Raw genomic sequence first — 27,352 nt, 5'->3', positions numbered from 1 at the left:
ATGCACTGGGATCAATTCACCTTTTATTTGCCGAGCTGCATATCCGGTACCACTTAAACCCTCTATAATTGGTAAATAGTACTTATAATATACGTACTTGATGTCTTTTGTCTTCTCTCAAATGTCTTTGCTAAAAAATAGCCGATCTACAAGCTCACAACGCGTCGTGTTGCGACGCATTGTGAGCTTGTAGATCTGCTATTTTTTGGCAAATATTCCGCCCCAGGATAATGGATTTTGATTATCGCAATAATATCGTAAATCGCGATTTCTTTCGTCACAATAATCGTTATATCGTCCCATCCCTAGGCTACGGTTGTCGTTGGTGAAGGCACTGTGAAGTAAAGGTGAAACCTAAAGCGAGTCCAGCAGCGTCTCAGAGCGTGATTTTGATTTACTCACTTCTACCGTCATCTGTCGAATCAAATCCCAAACAGGAGAGTCTATTGACAACCAACTAACTAGCCGCACAACTATCTCTCCAGACCATGGGATCAGTATGATCCTGCATTGTCGTAACTTTGGTGATTCTGGAATTAATGTAGGACTACAGGTTGGCACTGGAAAACATGAAACGGCTGCAATAAAATAAAATAAAACCCAGTTTGAATTGATTGGTGGTTTTGAGCAGTTCATTTTATTAACATATACCCTGTGTGTGTGTGTGTGTGTGTGTGTGTGTGTGTGTGTGTGTGTGTGTGTGTGTGTGCGTGTGCGTGTGCGTGTGCACCTGGGCTGCTCAACAGCGCCACTTGGTCACCCAGGCCTGCCACTGGTCACCCAGCGGTATTGCAGCTCATGCTACATACAAAGTTACATCCAAAGTTACATCCACACGCAGTCACGCATAGGAGAGTTTTTTTTAAATTATTTTTAGACATTCTCTCACTTTCCATGTGGACAGCGACACAAGTCAATCAGAGATGATAAATTGAGTCTTTCTGCAATAAATGGAGTCTTGCTGCGATCTCAATTGTACTGACGGATTGTCTAACTAGAGATTGTCCACTAAAATAGCCCATATTTTATACTAGTAAAACATTGCTTATTTATGGTTGTATTTGAGTAGTCAGTCGTGTTTCACATGGGTCAAGTGTAGCAGTCGACTGTGTGTCGAATTTGCGAACAAGGACCACTGCTTGTCTCACACCACTCCATGGCTCATATTAATGCTGGGATGTTTAATATGGGTATAATACAGCACGGCACTGTCTATGTGCTGGATACAGGGGGTCACATTTCTGTCTACCATACATCACTTCACTAATGGCTCTATTAGCTCAGCCCTCGGGGCCCCTAATGAGAAATGTGTGTTGTTTAGCGCAAATATGCATGATAATAAGCTGCTAAATCATTCATAACATTAACTTTGAATGACATTGTCTTCGATGGCTGCCACGCACGGCACAGCCATGGCACTTTGTCACCTGCGTCTAATACGGCGAAGCAGGATTTAGAGCATGATGGCTGATCTGATGCTCCCCTCGCTAGATTGTTTATAATCGGAGCCAAGGTGTTGCGTCCATCACTGGACCCATTCGTCTTCCGCCGTGCCAGGGCCTTTTGCGGCTCTCCGCGGGTCAGTGTGGCCAATCGTGCTGAGAGATGAGCACAGATTTGTGGGGTGACACATGCCATTTTGGACGGTGGCGAGGTGAGGGAGAGGAAGCCCGGGAGTAATTGACCTGTCAGTATTCGCCGGCCGCACTGCTCTCCTGTCAGCCACCGGTGGAAATGAGAAAACATTATTTCTAAAACGTTATTTCAAGTCCGCTGTTATTTATTTTTTCTACTCATACCCCTTGTGGGGTCAGAAGATTGCTGCCATCAGAATGACAACAGCGAGGTTAATGAAACCGTGTCTCCTTTCTATCCACTCTCTCAGGACAGAGCCCACACATACATTGTGATGTGCGTTGCTCCGGAGCCTCTGTCTGATCCTCGCCCACTGGCTTTAGTTCCATCTGGTTGATCGATAGAACCAGTCAATATGTTTACCCAGCCCGTGTTTCCTTTGCTCCCAAAATGCATTTCTTCATATTTCCCTCACGTCTAAGGGATGTGTGGGCCTCATCCTATAAGCCTGTTGACCCACATGCCACCCTGGCTGGGTTCAATGCCGGGGAGTCTTAGCTGTGACTGAGAGCGCTTGAGGAAGCCTGTCATTCTGGAAACCAATAACTGTACTGTCTGAACAAAATCCAGCAGGCTGGAGAATAAAGGGATATTAAATCATAGCTGAAATACTAAAGATAGGCTTGATGTGTCAAACTTGTCAGGTTTTTGATGCAAATCCCAATCTAATGAGACATTCTCACTGTCTAGAGCCACCTGTGGCTTAAGAGTGTGCATCACTGTGGGGTGGGTGGGTGTGTGTGTGTGTGTGTGTGTGTGTGTGTGTGTGTGTGTGTGTGTGTGTGTGTGTGTGTGTGTGTGTGTGTGTGTGTGTGTGTGTGTGTGTGTGTGTGTGTGTGTGTGTGTGTGCGCGTGCGCGCTTGCGACTGAGTGGTTTTATGGTCTTTTCTTAGTTTTGTTTTTCTTCTGCCTAAGAACTGAATGCTGTTCTTCAATCTGACAATGGTATAATACATGTGATGGTCTTTTTGGTTGTGTGTCCCACCAGCTCCCAGTGCCCCCCCTCAGCAGGTCACGGTGCTGACCGTAGGCAACCAGAACAGCACCTCCATTAGCATCTCCTGGGACCCCCCTCCCCCAGACCACCAGAACGGCATCATCCAGGAGTACAAGGTTGGTCAAGGAAAAGCAAGGCTTTCCTGGGGCTTTTCTCTCTATGGAGACCCCATTAGAAACACTGTCAATGGTCCCTCTGATCTCTTTTTTTCTTCTCTGTGTTTTGCTCAATCTCGACCTTTCTTGTCCCCTCTTAGATCTGGTGCCTTGGTAATGAGACGCGGTTCCATGTGAATAAGACGGTTGATGCAGCCATCCGCTCAGTGGTGGTTGGGGGCCTGCAGGTGGGGGTTGTGTATCAGGTGGAGGTGGCTGCCAGCACCAGTGCAGGGGTGGGCGTTAAGAGTGAGCCCCAGCCTATTGTCATAGGTAAGCTCTGCCTGGTAGTTATCACGACTAGTTTGCATCCTGTTAAAGTTATCATTAGCTATCTAGACCGCTGCGTTTACAAAACCAACAGTTTGTGGAATTAATTGCTTGCGAAATTGTGTCCTTTCCATTTTTTTCTTATAAAAAAAAGAGAAGAAGAAAAAAACGGCATGCATTTTGAACATTTTTCTATGTTGTTGACAGCAATGGCCTATAACGGATGATACTGTATTTTGAAAATACTACTATTTTGATATGTGGCCAGCATGCCCATACAGTATATGATTTATGTGGAGCTGGGGCAGATTGTGTCTGATTTGACCCATAACTGATGGCTTGGCCTGTAGCATGTTCTTATTTCCCAAATGTCACTCACATAATCCATCTCCAAGAGCTTGCAGCCCTAAGCTTGCAGATATATTATCGTGTGTGTGTGTGTGTGTGTGTGTGTGCGTGTGCGTGTGCGTGTGCGTGTGTGCGTGTGCGCGTGTGTGTGTGTGTGTGTGTGTGTGATCTGTCTATATGCATGCGTGTTTGTGGAAAGTTTGTGTACATTTTTGGAGCTGTGTGAAACACAGGCTCCCTATACGTGGCTGTGTGGGTCTGTGTGTGTGTGTGTCTGTCTGTGTGTCTGTCTGTCTGTGTGTATGTAGCCTGAACTTCCTAAACTTCGGCACGCCACTAGTCCCACAGTTTTGCCACCACACACTCGCGCCATATGTCAAATCGACTGGCTTACTCGGGAATCGTGGGCTATTACTTTTCTAAGAGAAAGGTTCTATAGTTTAATTGATATTAATTTATTAGTGAATTAATTTTCCCCATTGACTTATAATGGGAATCGCAAAAACTCACATTCAATTATTTGTCTCTCGCAAACCATAGGGGCTAGAGTTTCAAGACTTGGAGAGGAGGTTCATAATGATTTCAAGGATTAAATAAAAAATAATTGTGTCATTTGGCCGCATGGTGGCGCCATAACACCCCACTTTACGTTTTGGCCTGTAACTCTTGAACCGTAGGTCGGAAAATTAAAAATATTTTTTCCCTGGATTCCTTGGGCCATGACGCATCTCCCCATATAGGCCACGCCCATTTGCGCCATGATAGATTTTCCGCCATCTTGAATTTTCTCCAAAACACACTTTTTGCTCCTTTTCCTACATATTTTCTTCAAATGTCACAAAAATCGGTACACATGATCCACACACACACACACACACACACACACACACACACACACACACACACACACAGCTCCACTTCACACGGGTGTGATTTTTAAATTGTGTGCTTCTATGGAGACGGAGAGAGAGAGAAATCTGTTGAACACACATGCACAAACACTGTATACATGCATGTGCACGCATACTGTGTTTGTGTGGGTAACATTTTGTGTGTGCTTTGAGTCTTATCACGCTACAAGAAATAGTGTCAGACAGGCCGGTCAGGGTGAGCTGTGATTGGAGATCAATACAGTGAAGGATCCTCTCTTCTCATTTCACATGGTATATTTTACTGGCCCTGGAGTGAATTACGGGCTGAGCTAAGCAAACAGTCTGTTCACCCAGGGGTTTGTTATAAGCTTTTGGGCTTTGCCTCCCTCCGTCTACACATTAGTTTTCACCACACACCCTCTAGATCTATGTCCAGCTCCCTTCGGTCAATATCTCAGCTGTAATTCATCCGAGTCTAGTTCCTTTGAGCCATAATCCACAAACCTTATCTCCCAGTATCTGTTGGTGCGATGATTTATAAATACAGACCGTACTGAATATTCTTAAGCCTTTAACAATAATCACTTGCCAAGATGGTTCATTCCCATTTTGTAGCGCAGTCACCTTGAGGCATCAAGCGATGCGTGGCTAAATGACTGTTGTGTCATGTTTCTCCTAGAGCGTGCCCTCAGGTTAACACTCGCAGGCCCTTCTTTGCACCTAGGTAAGGACTTCCGGGACGTGATCATGAGCGGCAACAGAAACAACAGCATCACGGAGCAGATCACTGATGTGGTGAAGCAGCCCGCTTTCATCGCCGGCATCGGAGGGGCGTGCTGGGTCATCCTCATGGGCTTCAGCATCTGGCTCTACTGGAGAAGAAAGAAGAGAAAGGGCCTGAGCAACTACGCAGGTTAGACCGCTCAAGGGCTGCAACATGTAGTCATGCATACAAATTGAAACACAGACTAAAAGTTTACACACACTCTTCCATGTGAAATCTCTCTCGCTCCCTATGATATTAGCGCTTCACAGGGGCTCATTAGTTTTGTATCTTTCCCCAACAGTAATTTACCACCCATGCCAATGTCTGTATGAGGATTCAACATCGTCATTTTGAATTAGCATAATTTTGATGAGGGTTTTTGAAGCAGTACGGTTCGGAGGAGGGGGTGCTGCATTGATGCTCAGCAGGGAGCCAGATGTCAACATGAATCATATTCATGTTGCCGCAGTCTCTGACAAGTCCACCCACAGTGTTGTTAATAGCCCAGACTGGTGGGGGCTGAGTGGGAAGACTGGACTCTCTACTGGTCACTTTGGACCGGGACGAACTGGAAGTGGTCCAGCTCTCCTCCCACACACTGACCCTGACATCTCCCTGAGTGACCTCCAGTCAATACTTGCAGCAACCAAGTACACATAACATGCCAGCGGTACAAGATTTAATTAGCGAGCAGGACATGGTAATGAATGCACACTAGTTGTGCAGCTGGTATAATACCAACATTAATCCAGTCTTAATGCCAAGTAGATGAAGAGGTTTGCCTTCATTTGAATATCTCCTCGTATGTATTATTTCACCCGTTTCACATTAAACACAAAATGTTAAACTGAAGGGTCTTAATTGCAGGCTGCAGGGATTTGCTCTTTAAACATTAAGCTCTTCATTTCTTGTTTGTTGCATACCGTGTGTGTGTGTGCGTGTGTGTGTCTGTGTATTTTCTTTGGTCTGTGCCGTCGTCTCCACCTCTCTGTGGCCTCTGAGCTGGCTGCTTTCCTGGCTGTCTCTCTGCACACTGGGCGATGATGTGGTCTCACATCAGCCTCGTCCCTGGTGTGCAGATGCCCCCAAAGCACCGCTTACCTCTGCAGGCGTTTAACACACAACCTCTCTGTCTTCTTGTTTTGCAGTTCAGTCCTTCACCTTCACCCCTGCAGGTACTGTTCATTTGTCCCGTCTCCTTATTCCATCCTGCCACGGCACCCCAATCCCCCCTCCCAACATTTATGCTTGGTTTGGCAGACCCGAGGCGATGTCTAATGCAAATCCAAAACCTCCCACCTCCCCTCGAGGTGGACGGACTCACCCACCCAAGCAAAGTGGAGGTTTTTGCTCAACTTAAAAACTAGAGAGAGCTGGATTCGTGATTGGCCTTTACCACAAATACCGCATCCCTGCCCAAACCCACAGCCTTTTTAAAATACCGTGTTGTATTTGTTTGTATGTGTGTTGTGTCCATCTGGTTTTGAATGAAAGCTCCATCCCGTCTGGTGTACCTTTCTAGTGGTGCTGGGTGAGAACATCCTCTTCTCCAGATTATTCCTCCTCAGAACTACTTACCTTTCTGTTTCCCCCAATACAGCTTTGCTTATGATTTACTTGTACCCTTTTCTCTTCCATAGGTGGTAGTTGGTATTTGCGAGGTGTATGTTTCATTTTCACAATTCCTTCCTCCTTTATTTCTATTGCTGTGATTTCCCTCCATTTCTCCATTTCAAGTATTATTTTGTACATGTATCTTTGGCTAATTAGCTAACATCAGCTAATTTGACAAGTGTGAGTTGGCACTGTAAAGGATCTCGGCCATGACCGTCCTCACTGGTACCATTCTTACACCAGTGTTCTGTCTCTCTGTCTCTTGAGGTAAGATTAGAGAAAGGGAGAGGTAATGACAGTGGGATGTGGGGATATAGACATCCATTACAGATTAAATGAGCCCACGAGTTGGCGGGTCCCTCTCTGCTGGTGCAATACTGGTGTAGGAGATGAGTGTAGTGCAATGAGTCATGGGTCAGCACAGTGCCCCTTCTGAAACCTCTTGACATAGTAAAATCCTCAATGTTAATTTAACTCTAAGAACATCTCAGAGTTACAAATGGACACGATTTTACTGTGTAGCTGCTCAGTCCATTCCTTGTTCTACATTATATAGTAGTAGACTATCCATGGCCTGGTCAACTCTTAATCCAACCGGGCCGGTCACCTGACTTTAGCTCAATTGCATATTTATTATTGTGATGTTGAAATAATCTATAGCCCTGCAGTCCCATGTATGTTAAATAATAATGTTATGGAATTAACTAAAAAGATACACTTGATAGTATACAATGAACCATGAAATAAGAATTGTCTAAGGTTGGAGAGATTAGAAATGTTTATGGAAATTGCTGGAATCCCATTTTTGTTGCTTCGACTTCGACTGCAGTGTGCATAATGGATTGGGGGCTGGGAGTGTGTTTTGTCAATGCAAGGTTGTGAATTGCAACGTTTTTGGGCTGCAACACAGCCCTATTGTAGAACTGTGAATTATTGTGCAATCGAAATGGAAAGGAATGGAGAAAAACATCTGCGCCTGATAGCCTGTGGCTGCAGCAAAGCTTATCAGCTTGTGTAGAGCAAAGCCTGCACTCTTGACAAGGGAACTAAATGAAATAAATGCCCTCATGGATGATAAAGAAAATCTTGAACAAGTACAGCAAATGCTTGTGCTTTTGTGCTTCCAGCACCCCTCGTGTTGCCTGCAAACCAATGAGTGAATATTTATTGCTAAACATTTAGGATATAAAAAAGGCATGCGATAGGCCTATACAGATCCACATCCATGTAGTCCAATGCTGAGCGGGAAAAAAACAATATTGTTTTTCTATTTTCACCGTTGTTTTTGTGATTTGGAAATCATCTATAGCCCTGCAGTCACTGTGCAACACCCACCCTATTCTTTACCTTTCTTCAGGTGACATTGACATCTTGACGGTCTTGCATCACATTGCAACATACTATGAGCTTTTAGATGTATTTCCACCGACTGATAGCCATTTCTGTTGAACGTTTGCCTATTACATACCAATAGGGGCGCGGTGGTTCAAGTGGTTGTGTTAGCGAAACAAATGTATGTGGTGCTTATTTACTAAATGGAGGACAAAAGGCAAGGACAAGATGAGGGTGAAGAAGACACAGATTGCAGTATCATGGAGGTGGTGGTGTTCAGTATGTGAGGCCGAGTGTGGCTGAAGAGTCTCACAGTGTAGCACTTCTCAGTATTGGTGATTAGGTGATGTACAGAGAGTGTCTTGTCTCGGCCTCCTAAAGCTGTCAGTGCCGGGGAGTTAAATCACCACTCTGTGGAGGCACTCGGCCAGCATGGAAAGAGATTTGATGGAATTTTTATACGCTGATTATGTCCCCATCCCCCTTAATGCTTATTAAGGGGGATTAATCTGTATTCATATTGGAGAAAGTGCTTATCTGGAAGAAGGAGGCGAGTGAGGCGCAGCCTCACAGTCACGTCACTCCGGCAAACATTAAAGTCCCTCCACAGCAGCCCAGAATGTGCCTGAGCACAGATAGGGACTTCAGAGGCCTCGCGGCTGCGAAGATGCCTCTCCCCAGATAGAACTCTCTAATGCAAGTTTGTTGGTAGGGTTACAAAGGGATGTAGCTGTAACTGTGGGTGGATACAACTGCCGTATTACATTCAAATAAACGTGCAAAGCAGAAACAGTAGGTTTCTATCAAAATAAATAAGAAAGCTATTAGTGTTTTCTTTTCGTCTTTTTTACGTATTTTGATTGCCAGATTAGATTAAGGACATTGTTAATGAACCATTGTTCTAATGTGCATGGACGAAATCTTACTTTGTCTCTGGCATTCATTGTCCGACAATAAAAAAAGACGTGATGACGAGAGTATCTGCTTAATTAAGCTAACGAGAGGTGTTATCTCAGCGGCCCCTAGAGACCACACCTACTGTGTGTCTTTCTTCTCCCCAGTCATCAGCATTCCCGCGTCAACCTTGGAAAACCCCTCATCATCTTCCTCTGCCTGCTGTGTCTCTGCCTAACATGCAGACTGTGTTTGGCTTGTGCCCGGGCTTGTTTTGGAATCAACTTGAATGAGAAGTGGAGGAATGTTCAGCCCTCCTTTTCGCTTTAATTTCCATCTGTGGAACAAATGAGACAAATTACTATCAGTTCTCTCTCTCAACCAGCACTTACTCTCGTTTTTCCTCTCTTCTTTTTCACCTTGGTATGTGGTGATTTCCAAAGTGTCCCCCCCCCCGTATTTCATATGAGCCATTGATGTCATACATGCTTCTGATGTCGTCTTGTCATCATGGTTGCTGAACAGAGATGAAACGTCTTCTTTGCAGCCAGCGCTCACTTTGAGCTTTGGAGTTTTACTAGCCGCTGACAAAGACCGTGTTTGGGGGCTTATTATCCATAGATCACTGTAATGGAACAGGCCACATACATGGCTTGTAGGGGAGCCCCTGCTATAGCTGAGGGATCAGTAACTCACAGCCTCCAACCCCACAGATATGGGGGTTCAACCTGATTAATGAGCGCTCGGCCTCTTCTAATCATTTTTGGCTGAGATTTAATCACAAATCAGATAATACGTCAAGAGCAAAATAAGAGAGATGAAATGAGTTTTTGCTCTCATCAAGCGTCCCGTCCTTGGGAGGAACACGATGCCTCTGCGTAATCCAAAGCAAGGCAATCTGGAACCCTCATCATTGCATCTTTTTTTTTTTTTATTATTATTTTGCGCAAGGGTATGGACACAGAGGGCATCTGCATCCCTTAGTGCATCCATCAACCATCTAGGTGCATATAAGAGACAGGACACATGAACAGAGGAGTAGGTAGTTACACACGTACAAGGGCAAACCTGAAATAGCCATACTTCTTCTTGTCATCAACTTATGGAAATGAACCCTTTGTTCTAATCACAGTGTAAATGTGCATCTGAAATCTTCATATATTGCTTTGTCTTTTTGTCTTCCCTTCTCCCCATCTCTCTCGCCTTTCCATCTTGTCTGACCTCAGTGACGTTCCAGAGAGTTGATGGCGGTCTGATGAGCAATGGAAGGTGAGTGTTCCACCAGGAACTCGCTATTTGCAATACAGCATCGTTTCATCCTCTGGGCAAAGCACAACATGCACGTACAACATGCACAACATGCAAGTAATCAAAGCACAACATGCAAGTAATCTGGATTCCTGATGATTCATCAGTATTCAGTATTATTCTATTAATACATACATGACTATTGTTACAGCTTGACCGTAAACACTGATTGTTTATTGTGCTATCGTTATTTCCATTTAAGCCTCTGGATTAAACTTTGCATGTCATACCATATCTGAACTTGGCCTAAATCCTGCCTTCGTTTTTTGCAGACATGTTCCATCTTATTCTCACACTGATAAGTGACTGATGGATTGATAGATCACCAATACATGCTTGTGTACCTCGCATGCAAATCTGTCCACAAACATACATTTCTACCACGTCTCTGTTCATGCATCGATAGATGAAGTCATAAATCTCTCCGGCAGAATTAACAGAAACAATTTAAGCAGAGAGGGCTTTTATTTTGTCATTTATCTTCCCCTGCCGGCTACAGGCAACCCAGAAGCCCCCTGGAGTGATAAATTTGCCTGTCACCTTGCGTGGGCGGCTGGGATCTGAGCACATGTAATAATGTAAAAATAATTACCCAGGGGAGAGGTGTGTGGAGGTACCCCTCTTGCACCCCCGTATAGCCTGCTCCATTTCCTCGCATGTTACGGGAGGAGAAAGTGGCTACAAAGAAAAGGGCACATCTCAATGACACCAGTTACGGAGCCTTTGTGGGTATTCAGGGGGCTCCCCTGAGAATCCAGGGCTTCTGTCTATCTAGTGCTTATCACACCTGACTAGGTAAAGCCTCAGGATCGCAAACACTCCCAAAGAAGTCTGACCCTGTGCATCCCTGGGCTTTTGGGAATATGTATCTTTTTCAGCATTTTTGGCAGTTGTGTTTTTACAGTATGTTTGTGTGTTTTTTTTCTGTTGGTGTTTATGTAGAAATAAATTAATATACTGTGCGTGCTTGTGTGTGTGTGTGTGTGTGTGTGTGTGTGTGTGTGTGTGTGTGTGTGTGTGTGTGTGTGTGTGTGTGTGTGTGTGTGTGTGTGTGTGTGTGTGTGTTTGTGTGTGTGTGTATATATATATATATATAATATATATATATACATATATATATACACCTTATATCGTCACTGTCTGGCAGAAACCTTGTATCTCCAAGTTTCAAATGTGTATTTTTTTTCGTAAAGTAAAACCTGCTTCATCATACAAGACTGATGATCTACAAGCACACTACGCCTCGAGATGCGAGGCGTTGTGTGCTTGTAGATCAGCTATTTTCACTACTTTAAATTGTTTTTGCAATAAAAAAAGGAAGGTTTTGGACATACAAGGTTTCCACCCGACAGTAACGATGTAAAATATATAGCGTTTCTTGCTCCTGTTGAGCTGCCAGCTCAGATCTCAAAGAATTAGCCACGCCACTTGCCATGGCTTTTCTCATCTACTTTCTGCTGTAGTGTTTTTCCTTCAATTTTCCACATAATTGGTTCTGATTCTCACTCCGCTGAACGGGATTTGAAATGTCTGTATTTGTGGTGCTCTATATTTGTCATATCCTTAGTCAGCAGCAGTGGCTGCTACATTCTCACTGACATTAGAAAAGGTTGCAGTCTGTTTTTCTTAGCACTCTTGATCCGCAAGTAACTGGTGATTTCACCATCCAGATGTTGCGGCTTCCCCATCTGCCCCCAGAGAGAAAACGAGCAGGGTATCACAGCAAAATGTGTTCATTTGTTACATGCAGTGTTTATTGCATTAATTAGACGATAGCAAATGAAGCCGCGTCTGTTCCCGGTTCCTCATTGGCTCCTGCCAAATTGCCCTGACTGAACAATTACACTTAATCGATCACAAAATAAATGATTCATGGAAGATGAATAGTCTGCAGATTGGTAGACCTGGACGGCTTGGCATTGGCTGCTCAATTGAAATTGATAAAAGCCGATAAGGGCCCATTCCTTATCCCCCTGCCAATAGGGAGATGGTAATTAGGAGGTAGTAATAACTTCCTATCTCGGCACTGATCAATATTTTAGCAAAGCCGATTTACTCCCATAGAGGAGGAGAGTGGGCTGATCCCAGTGCAATGAACCTAGGTCTCAGCAACACTGTTGCTATGGAGATTCTTTTACATGCCAGTAGGTGAAGGCTAAGTGACAGAATGCTCTCAGCGTCATGTGAATGGAGAATGGAAATGTGTGTTCATGTTTACAGTATATTGTAATGTGCTTCTGGTGCAGGCTCCATTCACCAGCGGCCGAATGAGACTACAAACATGCTAGATTTATGAGGTTGTTTTTCGATTAATATCTCTCAGTTGCTTTTTCTTTTCTTTTTTTCTTTTCAGTGCATAGCCTTGTGTCAGCCATCTTAGACAGTATTTCACATTTTCCTACCTATCACAACAGCCAATTCAAATGTCTGACAGGAAAATGGCTTCAAATCTTATCTGCCAAGGTTGCCATCCATCCCTGGTTGGACAAGGGGGGGGAAAAAGTTGGATGCCACCCCCTCACCCACACATACACACACCCACACACCCACACACCCACACACCCATACAAACACACAAACAGCAGTCACCCATAAAACAAATCCCCCCAACAGAAATCACTCTTATTCTAATTATCCTTTCCTGGAATACTGCTGTGTGATAAATACAAGGACGATGCAGTCGTTCCCATTGTCAACTCCCTGTCTTCCAAATGGTCTTTCTCCGGTGGGCTGGCTGGCTGGCTGTTAGTCTGGCTGGGGGGGGGGCTGGGGGGGCTGTTAGCTGGAGCACGTGAGGAAAAGTGAGACTGGTAATGAGACAAAGGCACAGGCTTTTCCTGCAGACGGATGCCTCCATGGTGCAGTCTAGCTGCAGTCGACTGGAGGGACCAACGCCCTGCCTCTCTGTTGCTCTCCTTTGTCAACCGCCTGGAAACTCCAGGCTGACAGATGTTGAGCGCACGACAGGGAGGGAGGAGGCATGAAACGAGGAGGTGTATGGGGAGAAAATAAAGGGAAAAATAGGGTTAGGGAAAGACTGGTTGGGAGGGAGAGAATGGGGGGGGGGGGGGGGGGGGGGTTGTACGGCAGCTTGAAACAGACGGGAGGGGAGAGGTGGGGGGTGGGGGGATGGAGATGTATTACCCTATAAAAGTGCACGTGTCTGATGCACAGCCATCAATTTGAATGACTTCTCTCCCCCGAGGGCCTGTTTTGGCATTCAGAAACCATGGCGAGCGCTCTTACCTTGTCAGGGATGCAGTTCATTTGGACCCCGCCCCCCCTTCATCCCACAACCCCCAGCGCCTCTGTAGAATACTGTAGCTCTTCTCATTAGAACCTGTAGCTGAGGGAGAGACTGACTGCTGCCACACACACACCGCCAACACCTGCCCATGTCCTCGGGGCTTGCCTCCTTTCCCCCAGTCTTCCGGTGCCGCATGTCACCCTGCTGGAGACAAAAGCTCATCAGGCACCCCAGCGCTGCTACTGTAAGTGTCGTGCTCCGTGAGATCTTGCGCGCGTGTGTAGGAATGGGACGATTTATCGTGATAACAAACACTCATGATAATCGTACCGTGGAGATTTAATTTATTGTGATATCGTCCTCCACTATGCACTTTATTTGCAGAGCTGCATATCTGGTACCATTTAAACCCTCTATATTGGTAAAAGGTACTTATAATATACGTACTTGATACACTCTTTTTTTTCACTCTATCAAATGTCTTGCCAAAAAATAGCCGATCTACAAGCTCGTAGATCGGCTATTCTTTGGCAAATGTTCCGCCCCAGGATAATGGATTTTGATTATCGCGATAATATCATAAATCGCGATTTCTTTTGTCCCGATAATCGTGATATTAAATGTTCATATCATCCCATCCCTACGCGTGTGTCATTGGATCTGTTGCAGACTGTAGGTCACTGGCGGCAGGGTGTGCCATTCATCCCTGCAGAAAGTCCAAACTATCCGCTGTATCACACGTGCACACTTGTCTGTCTGTAACAGCCTGTTAATTGTCAGGGAGAGGAGGAGGAGGAAGGGGCTATTGCAGCAGAGACCTTGCGCACAACAATGAGACGTTCGGTTCCCCTGGCCCTGCTTTCTTTTACTCTGTATGTGTGGACTCGGAGGTTCCTTTGTCCACCCAAAGACGGGTTCTTTTGTTTCCTCTGTGTGCTTTGGTCAGTAAATTAGCCGTCAGACATCATTGAATTCAGTGTGAGCACTCCATCGCAATCCATCTTGATGGCTAGTTGTTAGAAACGAGAGGAGTACAGCGTACCAGTGAACTGACACTTAAACAAAAGGCATTTAGCTCCCATATCACATTTCCATCTACCTCCATCTGTGTTGCCAGTGGAAACGAGCCTCCGACGTGATTGTACAGTAAAGCGGCCCTAATGGCCTCCCAGCAGTCACCCGTGACAGGTTAAAGTCTTAATGGACACTTTTTATGGCCTCCCACCCCCTCAGGAGGGGCACAACACCTGTTAAATGGAGACGTCCTCTCACATGCAGGCATCCCACAAGTGGGCCGAGGGATCTGGGGGAGGGGGATTTGAGGGCAGAAGATTTTGACGTCGCATCAAATAAGATTTAGACTGTCTGGACATCACTACAAGGGGCTGATGGGAAAACACAGCAGAGTGCATGGGATATTAATGAATGAGGCAGAGTATACACGCGGGTGTATACATGAGCTTGTGCACGTGTTGGACTGCATGTGGCGCAGCCAAATGCATGCATTAATGTCTCTACCGTGTTATTTGCTTTGGTGAGAGAATCTGACAAAGGCACAGCAGGGGGACAGGAGAGATAAAGAGCTGTGTTTGCCTGAAGGAATTCTAACTTGTGGGGGGACAAATGTACCCATATTCCATAATGTTTCTTAAATGTTACCACCCTTTTCAGTTATCTCATGCATGCACACATGGACACACACACACGCACGCACGCACGCACGCACACACACACTTTACACACACAAACATAGGCGGAAATGTTTGATTTTATGTCTTTACTTTGATTTCTTACTGATTGCTGTCACATTCTTATTTATTATTAATCAGCAGAGTGAGGGAACAAGGTTGTAATCCAGAAAGATACTGTGTTATGGTGTTGATCGATTTTGATTTGACCAGAAACTCAGGTCTTTTTTGTCTCATCTAATCGTGCCGGCCTCTCTTTCCTCCACAGTCGCCCTGGCCTGCTGAATGCCAGTGACCCAGGTTACCCCTGGTTAGCTGACTCCTGGCCCGCCACCAGCCTGCCAGTTAACAGTGGCTCCGGGGGACCCAACGACCTCGGTAACTTTGGCCGCGGAGGTGAGTGAACGTCCACCCTGTGCCCTCCAAGGCACGGTGCAGGGGAGAGGCCATAACAGATAAAGGATGCTGATAGGATCTTCCAGGCTCCCTGCTCTGTCTCAGTACACATACAGTACACCGGTTTCCATTGTACATCATGTCCCACACAGCCTGCAGAAATGCGCACTCGAGAGCATATTGCCTGTATGTGTTGGGATATACATTTCTAGAATATATCACTTCAGAGGACAACCAGAGCGTTAGCAGCAGCATGCAGCAGGGCGTCCACTGTCACCAAGCTGAGTAATGGTAAACTGTCCAGCTTGGTGTCACAGCCCATACCTCAGAGGAACAGAATCTGAGGCGAGAGATGGGCAGAGTGTGTGTGTGGGGGTGTGTGTGAAAAGATGGTCTTGAGCAGCCAGTCGTGAAGGACATGCGCAGCTTGACTGGCGCAGATGTGGATGCTTCCACCACGGCTGTACATCATCCCCCCTTCACTGGGCATGCAAACCACAGACTCTCTCTCTCTCTCCCTCCCTCTCTCTGCTGGACATGCAAATAACAGCATCCCTCATCGAGAACAATAAAAGGGAGGAAAGAAAAAGGGGCACCGAGGTTGGAAGTCCGAGGGGTTGGAAGTAATCAATAACTGGGATGAGTTTTTTTAGTCAGATGAATATTATGCCAAGAGACAAGCTGTGTTGAGCTGCAGACTGGATTGCCTTGTTACTCCGAGAACTCTCCTGCACCTGTGACCCATGGAGTCACTCTGATCTAATGCCTTGTCAGACAGTTGTGTCCTCTTAACCTGCCATGAGGTCTAGCCTTGTTCTGCTCTCATTAAAACCTTCTGGGTTTACAGTCAATCTTTAATTAGAAACCAAGAAATGCTTATTTCTTACACTCCACCCTCCCCACCTACCCCCACTCTTTTCTAGATCTCCCCAGTGGCCAGGGGGACAAGACGGGTACCATGCTGTCTGACGGGGCCATCTACAGCAGCATCGACTTCACCACTAAAAACAACTACAACAGCCCAGGCCAGACATCCCAGGCCACCCCCTATGCCACCACCCAGATCCTCCACTCCAGCAGCATCCATGAGCTGGCCGTGGACCTGCCCGAGGCCCAGTGGAAGGCCTCGCTCCAGGCCAAGCAGGAGATGGCCAACCTGGGCTACTCTCTGCCTGACAAGAACTCCTGCAACAACAGTAAGAAAGAGGGAGAATATCATATCTTTGCAGCAGTGGTGGTGTCCTCATGCTGGGTGATTGTTTCTGTACGGCGTTTACAAGTGTGCGACTGTCGACTCCAAGCTCGTGACACCACTTTCACCACCACGCTAAGTGACACGACCGAATGACGTCGCACCCTCACTCACGCCGGTGCATGTGCATTCCAGTTTACCGTGATCAGTTTTCTCTGAAATCTTTCAACCCCCACTGTCCACTGCGGGGGGGTTTTGTTTGAAAGACTACTTTTCCCCCATGTTTAATTATGTTTAACTTAATATACACACAACCGTGTTACTCCAGGACAAAAACTGATTTTGAGCCTTCACTTTTGGAGGTAAACACATTATGAAGGACTTGTGCAGTTAAAGTCAACCATCCGTCTCCTTGAGGTTTTGAAGACGGCACTACTGGTCCAGTTTCAGAATGACCATGTCATTATAAAAGCTACTGTACAGTAGGTAGCGTGTCCTGCTTCCTTATTCACCTCTCATTGATACGTTGTAAAATTCACATTTAACTCTGAGAGTGTGCAGATGTAACCAAATGTACCATTACACCTGCACACTCTCAGATACAGTACATAATGGATAAAGATTTAACACGGAGGATTTGATGGATACCATATAACCAATGCATCTTCATATTGGACAAATGCACCATGGACGCCCCATGAATTCATTACTTTTCTGTGTTTGACCTAGAAGTACCACATTGTTATGAATGGAACTGTCTGTTCTATACTTTTAATTCTATGGTAATCACCTGTCCATTTTAGCTGGACAGGCCTAATATTTAAGAAAATTATCCAAATTAATTACCAGGGATTTGATGTTGGATTTTTATACTTTATACGATTAATGAGTAGGCCTATTCCTAGGTTATAATCTAATACATATTTATGATCTAATTTTCCAACTGAGTGATAGATTCATTAGAGTGTACCTCTAACATAGTCCCTGTAATGTAATTCATCTGAAAAAACTCCCCAATGTTTACTGGCATCATTTGAAGAAGTAAGATTATATACGCTTATGTTAAATGAAAGGAAACTATACTGACTCCAATACTTTAGAAATGGATGCACAGACCACATGAAAGTGGTTAAGCACTATTCAAAGAAACTAAAGGTTAAAAAAGAAGAAAATGTAGAATTGTCTTTCTTCCCATAATACTGACATGACCAAAATAGGGATACCAGGGTTAATGTAGTTAAAAATGTACAACAAACATAGTCTTTCATACATTACCAAGTTCAATAACTGTATCAATGAGAAAGAGATGAGCCCTAGTGAACACAGGAACCATACATGGATAGAGGTGCTGATCTACTGCTTGCTTGATGCTCTAACTGCATGTATGCATGTGCTTGTGCTAACTGCCAGTCACCTGATGCCACTGTAATTTTTGCCCTTTAACCCTCCACTATAGCACTCCTTTTCATTCCCGACTACCGATTGGCCGACGGATTATCTAATAGAATCCCACACAACCAATCACAAGATTTCAGCACCACCAGCTCTCACAACAGCTCTGAACGAAGTGGCAGCCTCTCAGGTTGGTTTACAGCTGGGAAACACTCTGGGGGGCGCTTCAGGGGGGCTCTGACGTTTTACTTTATGACCGACTGACTTCTTAATTGCTTTATTGATTGGTTATTTGCATGTGCAAACCTGATATGTACAGGGGTTTTCTATTAACACTGTCCTCCCCTTACCAATATCGCTTTGCTCACTCAGCTCCAACTAGCTACAGTATGATTAATTTCAAGGGAAGGAGGTATGGTTCAATAGCAGACTTTGTACCTGTATGTAATGTAAGTGAGAGTGAATGGTTTGTTTCTGTGGTCCAGTATTTATTCGGCATTTGAGCCATGGACCACCATTTGATGATATTTAGCCTCTCAGAACGTATAATATTTTGTTATGGTTGGATACGTTTTGTCCACAATTCCAAGTAGTTTTGATGTGATACCATAGGAGAGCTGACAGGCAAACGTTGACCAAAATAACAATTCTTCTACCATCTCTAATTGTCTTAGACTTCTTGTAAATTAAGTAATGCAGATGTTTAACTAAATAATGTAACTATTGAGAGCGTAAAAAGAAAACCAAATGGACCCGTAATGATGCATCTGGTTTCATTTTACACTCTCAAGAGTTAAAGATCTATTAGGGTCCATTTGGTTACCAACTTTCCATCATTTAGCTGGGGACCACCTGGAACCCCTTCAAGGACCACTGGTTTGTTTCAAATGAGCAGTCAATGGTATGATATGGTGTGAGCCCATTAAAAGAAAAGAGTCACGGAGAAAGAGCGTTTCTGTGATCTGATCATAGAGGATGGCTCCGGGCACTCTGGTGCTTGGGTTTCTGCACATTACTGCTGGGCCTTGTAAAGGCTTTATCTCTCCATGACCATGAGTGTATGAGCAGACGGGAATGGGGGCAGAGGGACTCTTTCAGACAGAGTGGACTACACACACACACGCACGCACGCACCATCAGAGACGCTTGGCTGGGTATAGTGGCGAAAAATACCTCCCGTTTCCCCTCTTCTCCTAATGGTGGCGGGCTACAGTAAAACCCATGTTCAGAGAATTACAATGTCATTTATAGGACACAGACACAGCTCTCTGCCTGCCTCCCCTCCTCTCTCCTCTTTAATCTAGTTACAACCCACTGCTTTAACTGGTCTCTAATTCAATGCACTGGGACACAGAGGGCTGGAGATGGAATGCCTTGCAGACTGATTTCTTTTCATTCGCTCCGGGCAGGTTTTTGAAGGGCCTGACATTGTGGATTCTGGAGTCTTATTTCCTCAGACTGAGGGAAATATGATTTAAAGAAAAGAAGAGGGATGTAATTTATTGAAGAGAATTTATACTATTATCCATGGGTGACCACCCAGATGGCAAACAGATAATGGTTATTTATTTGCATTTTTTGTTGTTTTGTTTTGCAGAGAAAGGTGCACAGGAGATCAAATGCTTCTTACATTTTTATTTCATTTGTCTGCCTTGAGATATTTTCACTTGAAATTTGAGGTATTTCACCCATATTTGGACACAATAATGTGATTCTATTACCACTACTTCTGGGACTATTGGCAGATTTTGCACTTACCTTGGTAGCCCTTAAAGTCACACTGTGAAATGTTTTTAAACTTAACAAAAGTTGTTTTAGATTTAATATTTCACCGGTATATTTTTCACAATTACCATCCATCATTGAAGGAGATACTGTATTAAAAAGTTGGATGGATGCAGTGTGCAATAAAAAGAACAGCATTTAAATTTGACCTTTGCCTACTACTTTTGGCAAATACATTCTCAACTCAAACCTTCTTTACGGTATGAGACAAATGAGCTTACAGCAGTAGAGGGCATTTGAATCACCACAAACTGAGCTTTAATTCTGACTCCAGCTACAGTAAAGCTCAGTGTTCTGAAGAGAGAAGATCCAGTGCATTGCTCTCTCTCTCTCTCTCTCTCTCTCTCTCTCTCTCTCTCTCTCTCTCTCTCTCTCTCTCTCTCTCTCTCTCTCTCTCACTCTCTCACTCTCTCTCTCTGTATCTCTCTCTGTCTCTCTCTCACTCTAACACATCTCTAAGGAGATGGTGGGAATAATGAATGTCAGGTCTGGGGGAAAGGAGAGAAGGATGAAAAGGAACAGAAATAGAGCAGCTTTCATGACAGCGTGGATCTCCACTGGGGATGTGTTGCTCATTAAAAGGTATCTTAGGAGAGGAGACGAGAGGAGAGGAAGAGACGAGTTTAGTTAGCCAATCGTCTCCATGCTTTCTCCTGCATTTTGGAACAGCCCCCCCAACACACACTCTGGCCCTCTAACAAGCTACATGGTCCATGGTTGAGGAACAAAGCAGGTTGTCATCTTACTGCACCTGCCAACTACTCACAATATAACATATTCTCAATATAAAGTACAAAACTAAACGGCATGGGTGACATTTGACAGTAACCTACTGTATAAACCACACCGATCTATTCACTAATTTCATAATTTTAGCTATTATAAAAAATTCCCTTCGGTCAGCAAATTGGACACTGTATTTGCAATTATTCTCCCACTGCTAAGGTTATATCTGGCTGAGTCCTTCTGGAGTCTCCATTCTGTGGGTTCCCCTCTTCAGCACTGACGCACCCAATAAAAACAAAGCTTGAGGCCGCGCGGTCCCTGCAGTTATAGGTTGGGAGCGCCCAGACCTGAGGTATAAATATCCAGCTCCACGTCTATATTTAGTATTAGCTCCCCTTTGAAAAGAGGCCCGGTTTTGTCCGAGGAGATGGGTTTGCTGTGTAATTCCTGTGTAGCTCCTAGCCACAGTTTTCCCCTCTGTACTTTTCATATTTGGGGTGAGCTGCAGTCATTTCCAGTGCCAGACCATCCTTCCCTGGAAGAGACTCATTTTCAATATTGATGGCTGGTCTTGTGTGGAGGGACTCAGGGGTAGGGGAGAGGATTGAACAATCACGCCAGCTCGCCGGTTATTGGTAAAAGTCGAGCGTCGCCCAGAGGTGCGATTAGGAAACCCAATTACTTTCAGACTATAGTTACACTGTGGTGTCTCTCGCCTTGGGCTTACAGTTGTTTCTTTTATTACTTCCATTCTTTATCAATCTTATTCTGACACCTTTATCGGCTCCTTGCGCATGATATTGTCTTCTCATGCACAGAATATTTTGATCCAGTCAGTTTTGGAGTTCATTTTCTTTTCATCGTCCAAAAAGGGCTTTATTTATTTTTAATAGATTGGTGAAGAGGTACACATTTTACAGTGCATTTCAGAATTTATATTACACATTATCTCTTCATGGGCTGCTATCAGCAATATTGAGTACATTTTTAGCCATGCTAAAGTCAAGTCAATTTAGTGGATTACCCGATGTTGCTGTACATAGCACAGGGTTATTTGATCTGGGACTTCTTCTTTGTGGAGAGGTGATTAGAGGCCCTTGGCAGTAAGGGTTGACCAACTGATGACAGATACAAATGTACATACTGTAAGAGAGGCTCCTAACGATGGCTGTCACTGGCCTCTGTGGCCGCCGGGTGACGCTGAATTACTGTATTTTCTGGATTGAGTTACAAGGTGTTTTGGAGGGAAGGAACTGCAGCTCGCCACAAAAGGAGTTCCCTCCTACAGTGTACAGCAGGGGTTCCCACACTCTCTCATGCCAAGGACCCCCAAATAGCCATAGCGTCAGTTGCCAAATAGGTTTTAAATGAAAATGGTGCGGTTGCTGATCTATGAGCTTGTACATCTGCTATTTTCTAAGATTCTCTTAATTTTGGGACAATAATGACATGCCCAAATTAGGAACGCCAGTATATATTTATACTGTGTAATATGTGTGTATGTCCTATATTAAAAAATCACATCCAGTGTGAAGTGAGTGGTGCCTTTTATTAGTTAATTTCGTTAAACGTTCTGCGAAGCTTGGCCAATGCCCAGCTTTGCGGGATTCACATACGGACAGACATACATACTGTACACACAAATCCAGATGGAGGAGCGTTTAGCACCACTCAAAGCGGGAGTGTGGGGACGAGGGCGTACATATACCTATGATGTCACTCTGACTCAGCCATAGCCATATAAGGAGTTCCCAATGCAGCTACACCCAAATATGGAGTGTGTTGTCTAATCTCAATGTATCTCTCAGTTCTCTCCATTTATGGGCACAAAAGGGAGCATGCCCCAAATTGCCTACATATAGTATAATGATGACATCAGCGATCTCCATATATGGGTATAAAAGGGACAATGACTGACAGATGCAGAGATTGGGGCGGGGGGTAAATGGATGAGGTTAGGGGGCTTTCTGATGTAATAAAAGAAATGAAAGTGTAATAGACTCTCAGTTCATTCTATTAGGGCCACAGTGACACTACACAAGCCATTCATGATGATGCTGTGGCCTGAAGTGAGATATTTAATTGAGAACGTGTGGAAAGGGACACTTCAGGGATGGGTGCAGCATAAAGGTCTGCTTTACTGCCATTTTCTCCCGTTTCTATGGAGATTTGAAGCTTTTTAGCCAATCAATCGATGGAGGCTCGCTTTTCATCCGACGGCCTTGAGGTTCTGTGTGACAGGCGGGAGCCCATTGAAATCTTGTGTATGAAATTGTCTGAATTTCTATGGGCACACAGAATTGCACCTGAAATGGATGTATTTTGGCTTCATACTCACACTAAATAGATTTTGAGTTTGGAATATCTAACATTATTTGGAGATGGTTTATATTTCACAAAACCCTCCATGGTTTTATGTTCAGATTCAGGACAGATTTTATGTTTTACAACAGGGGTCTTCAACGTTTTCAGGCCAAGGACCCCTTAGTTCAGAGAGAGATGAAGCAGGGACCCCAACAAACGTTTCATAGATTCCATATAGTTTCATCGTTTGACAGCACAATCATCAGTGTATTTTGGATTCATGTCAATTTGTGTTTTCAGATATTTAACCACTTGAACCGTCAATACTTAATAAACTTGTACTTTCACTCTGTACTTAATCTGCTCTTTTCCCCCTCTACACCAAAGCTCTTTGCCGAAAATAGCTGATCTACAAGCTCACAACGCCTTGCAGTACGAGGTGTTGTGAGCTTGTAGATATGCTATTTTTGGCTAAGGTTCTCAGAATATGGATGCTAGGGTTCAATTGGTTAATATAAAAAAGGAGAAAAAAAGTTTCTATCACTCAAAGATTTGGAGGACCCCCTGTAGTAACTCTGAGGACCCTCTGTTGATGACCTGTTTTACAATTACATTTTCATGGAATCATTCTTTCTAACACTTCACCTTCCTATTCAATTTCCCTCAAAGGTGGAAAGGGGGGGAAGAAGAAGAAGACCAAGGCTAGTGCCAAACCTACCAAGGCCAACGGCTCCAACTGGGCCAACGTTCCCCTGCCCCCTCCCCCTATTCACCCTCTCCCAGGCACTGAGATGGACCACTACCCCATCGACCACCATGAAGGAGGGTACGTCAGCAAACCTCACCATAACGCTGAAGCCTAATTTATGCTTCCATCGCATGACACCATCACTCATCGTAACTGACGAGAAAACTTGTTTTTGGCAAGCAGCATATTTTGATAGTAGGTCTGCTGTATTTTGTCTTACAGTGAGTATAGTAATAAGGAAAAATAATTACGGTGACAGCTGTCAATCACGACACATTCCAACAAGCCTGTACTCTGCAGTTTTTTAGAAATATTAGATGGATTGCAATTACATTTTAACATTAATAATTATATTATTCTGAACAGAGACAAAAGCCACAAAAAATGGGCAGTTTATTCACAAGGCGTGTTATTCACCAATCACCAACTGTGTGTGTGTGTGTGTGTGTGTGTGTGTGTGTGTGTGTGTGTGTGTGTGTGTGTGTGTGTGTGTGTGTGTGTGTGTCTGGGCCAGTATTGTTGGTGTAATGGTATATCTTTCTGGGCTGGTATTGTAGGTGTGATAGTGTGGTCTTTCTGGGCTAGTATTGTAGGTATGATAGTGTATGTACGTCTCGGCTATTGCTATTGGTGTTGCTCTCACTCATAATTCCAATCTGGGAGGGTCATCTGCTTTAATGGTCTATCTGGAAAATGAGGAGTCCGCCACTGTAAATCTAAGACTGCTTTTAATGGCAGCAGTTATCTGGCAACAGTTATGTCCTATGGAGTGTGCACTGACAAATTCCCTTTAATGAACATTCGTTTTTATTAGCAGTATTATTTCAGGATGTATAAGCACACAGTTATGGGGAATTAAAGCCAGAGCAGCTCCACAATTCCCCTCTGCACTGTAAAAAAGTACATTCTGTAAAAGGTTTGACAAGGTCACAGGGTTACATGGTTCACGGTTGGTTTAGCATTATGAATTCCACTTAGACATCCTGTTAGCTTTGGTGTTATAGGGCATGCAAACCTATCCCTTCATCCTATATTTGCCCACAGGGGATATGTCATGACCAAAGTGTTGATTGACGGATGGAATGATTGAATACTATATTAACAAATTGCAAACGGCAACCAATGCTGTAATCAATTCATAATCAGCACGGGGCGCACACCCTCCCTACACCCTCAACTTGCTGACGGTATTCTAAAGCTAGAAGACTTATCGAGGTCCTGTTGCAATGTGTGCTCTTTTAGCGCGGTTTTGAATGTCGCATATTACATAATAGTATGTTATGTTGTCAGTGTTCGATAGATGAATTGACCTTAAAGGACAACTCCAGACTAAATAACATCTAGGCTCATTTTCCTACTTATATTGATCCCAAATGAACGTGTTAGTAGTTGTCATTACAGACATATCCATACCTTTGTCTCTCTCACAACAGAGATAGATAATTGCAACTATGTCCATACTACGAAAACGATACAATAGAGAGTACATTTAAAGAGTTATGGACCAAAATCTACAGTGGCCTGGTATAGCATCACCAAGAGGCCGAAGGTTTTAGGGTGGGTGTTCCTTACACGAAAGGTTTGATGCCGATCAGTCCACCTGACCTGTACACACACAAACGCATGAAAACATAATCTCTGCCTCCTGGCCTTACTTGGCAAAAAAATAAATATAACATTACTTTTAGTAAGAAATCAGTTACATTTTGAAAGTACTTTCCCCAACACTGGTCTTGTAATACAAATGATCAGATTCAGAATAACTCCTGAGCACACATCATGTAATTGGTGTAGTAGTAACCTCTCCACCTGCTGTCCCAGGTATGAAAGTGACGGCTGGGGCCCTCCCATGCCTGTGCAAACGTACCTTCACCAGGGGATGGAGGATGAGTTGGAAGAGGAAGAGGAGAGGGTTCCCACTCCACCCATTCGCGGGGTGGCCTCTTCACCAGCAGCAGTGTCCTTTGGCCAGCAGTCCACAGCCACCCTCACCCCCTCGCCCCGTGACGAGATGCAGCCCATGCTCCAGGCACATTTGGATGAGCTGACCAGAGCATACCAGCTGGACATGGCAAAGACATGGTAGAGTAACACCCACTGGATTTAAATGGACATTTACTGTCATTTTAACCACTTTAACTTAACCACAAAAAAGTTAAAAGGATGTTTCAAAAGTAGCCGATCGACAAGCTCACCGCGATGCCTTGAGAGCCTATAGATCTGCTATTTTCAATTTTCTTTAACTCATTTTATTTACATTCACATTTGGTGGCAAGTTATAACTTATCTGCAAGAAATGCAAGCACCAAACCTTTTAAATTAATATTACATTTTTTTTTTCAAAGCTTGTTTTTAATGGATCACATAATATTGCCGTTATTAAATACGCTATTGTATACGCTATTGTATACGCTATTGTATACGCTATTGTATATATTTTAATTTGTTGCATTATGCTTTAGTATTTTTAATTTGCTTGCCGGGGGTCCCATATGGTTTCTGAGTTAAGCTGAGTCAGCCTCAACAAGCTCCCTTGTAGCTGATTGTTCCTTTAGTTCAATTAATAATACATGCATTAAGAAAAGTCCCTCATAATTATAGTTATCACTGACCAAAAAAAAAAGTCCATTCATTTATTTTAAATGCTGACTGTATATTTTGTTCAGTGTTCATTACCATAGTTGTTGCATTGTGCTACAGACAAACACCCATTAATCTCTTGACATCTATGGACACATGCAACCACTTGGATGGCTGCTGTATTTTGCTCACCAAGAGAGACATACTTTCTTTGCCGCCCGTGTTTATGACACCCCCTCCCTCCTCCCGACAAACACACGTACGTGTGCGCACACACAAACCAAACCTCATGCGGCACATTCCGTTGTTGCGGTGCTCATGTAAGTCAGATGGAGGCCATGCGTCAATCTGTCGGCGATGCAGAGAGAATGCGAGACTGGCATCCATTCATGGTGGAAGGCTAAAGGACAGTGTTGTCAGTAATCTTGTCATGTTACCCAGTAATGACTATGTTGGTTAGAGAGCATCTCTGACAACAGGAGAGAGACGGTAATTACAACCAAATTCTGCTGCAGACCACGTCAGTGACATGGCACTACTCAAACAAACACGGCTGTCAGCGGTGCGGGCTGTCTATGAGGTGACGGCCTCGCGTCGACAGGCTCAGAGAGCATGCCTTTGTACTGTCTACAGCTGCAATTAGTGGGTCATTGTGTTAGCGTGCAAGCCACAGCACTGTAGAATTAGTGGAATTGTCCAAATGTATTCAGAGCATAGGATGTGAAAGCACTGAGCTGTGAAGTCAGCTTTGATGGTTCCACTTCCATCTCGCATCTGCCTCTTTATGTCATCCTGTCTTTTATCAAATGTCATATTTCTTTTCTTTTTTTTTTACACCAGTAGTGAAAACAGCAGATCTACAAGCTCACAACACGCTCTGTTGTGAGCTTGTAGATTGGCTAGTAGATTGTAGATTGGCTATTTTCACTACTTCTTATTTCTTATGTTTTCTAATGTATGGACTTTCTTAGATTTTAATTGTATTTATAAATTAATTCACTGTCAGGATTGAATTCATTTTATAAGCCCTCACTGAGGCTCTTGCCGTATTTTCGATCATCTGCGGATGTGCACGCAGCCACCGTGTGTTATACGATGTCCCA

At 44.2% G+C, this 27,352-nt stretch overlaps 1 protein-coding gene across 7 annotated transcripts in view; it reads left to right on the top strand.

The window, feature by feature from the left end:
• The window catches only part of robo2 (roundabout, axon guidance receptor, homolog 2), a 226,244-nt gene that overhangs the window by 185,131 nt on the left and 13,761 nt on the right, over positions 1-27,352 (top strand). For 4 of the 7 annotated variants that reach the window (XM_080732095.1, XM_080732096.1, XM_080732094.1 and 1 more), the window contains 10 exons: positions 2,624-2,748; positions 2,889-3,060; positions 5,002-5,190; positions 6,192-6,218; positions 10,110-10,152; positions 15,395-15,522; positions 16,446-16,718; positions 18,171-18,296; positions 23,591-23,747; positions 25,491-25,751. In XM_080732095.1, coding sequence (XP_080588221.1) covers positions 2,624-2,748; positions 2,889-3,060; positions 5,002-5,190; positions 6,192-6,218; positions 10,110-10,152; positions 15,395-15,522; positions 16,446-16,718; positions 18,171-18,296; positions 23,591-23,747; positions 25,491-25,751 — 1,501 coding nt within the window. The remainder of the gene's footprint in view (positions 1-2,623; positions 2,749-2,888; positions 3,061-5,001; positions 5,191-6,191; positions 6,219-10,109; positions 10,153-15,394; positions 15,523-16,445; positions 16,719-18,170; positions 18,297-23,590; positions 23,748-25,490; positions 25,752-27,352) is intronic. The other 3 variants (XM_080732097.1, XM_080732098.1, XM_080732099.1) reach the window with 3 other exon arrangements.

Source organism: Nannobrachium achirus, assembly GCF_963921795.1.
Source record: "Nannobrachium achirus genome assembly, chromosome: 8".
NCBI classification, from domain to species: domain Eukaryota; kingdom Metazoa; phylum Chordata; class Actinopteri; order Myctophiformes; family Myctophidae; genus Nannobrachium; species Nannobrachium achirus.
The sequence above is the reverse complement of the archived record's forward strand: the minus strand, read 5'-3'. Positions and strand labels throughout refer to the sequence as shown.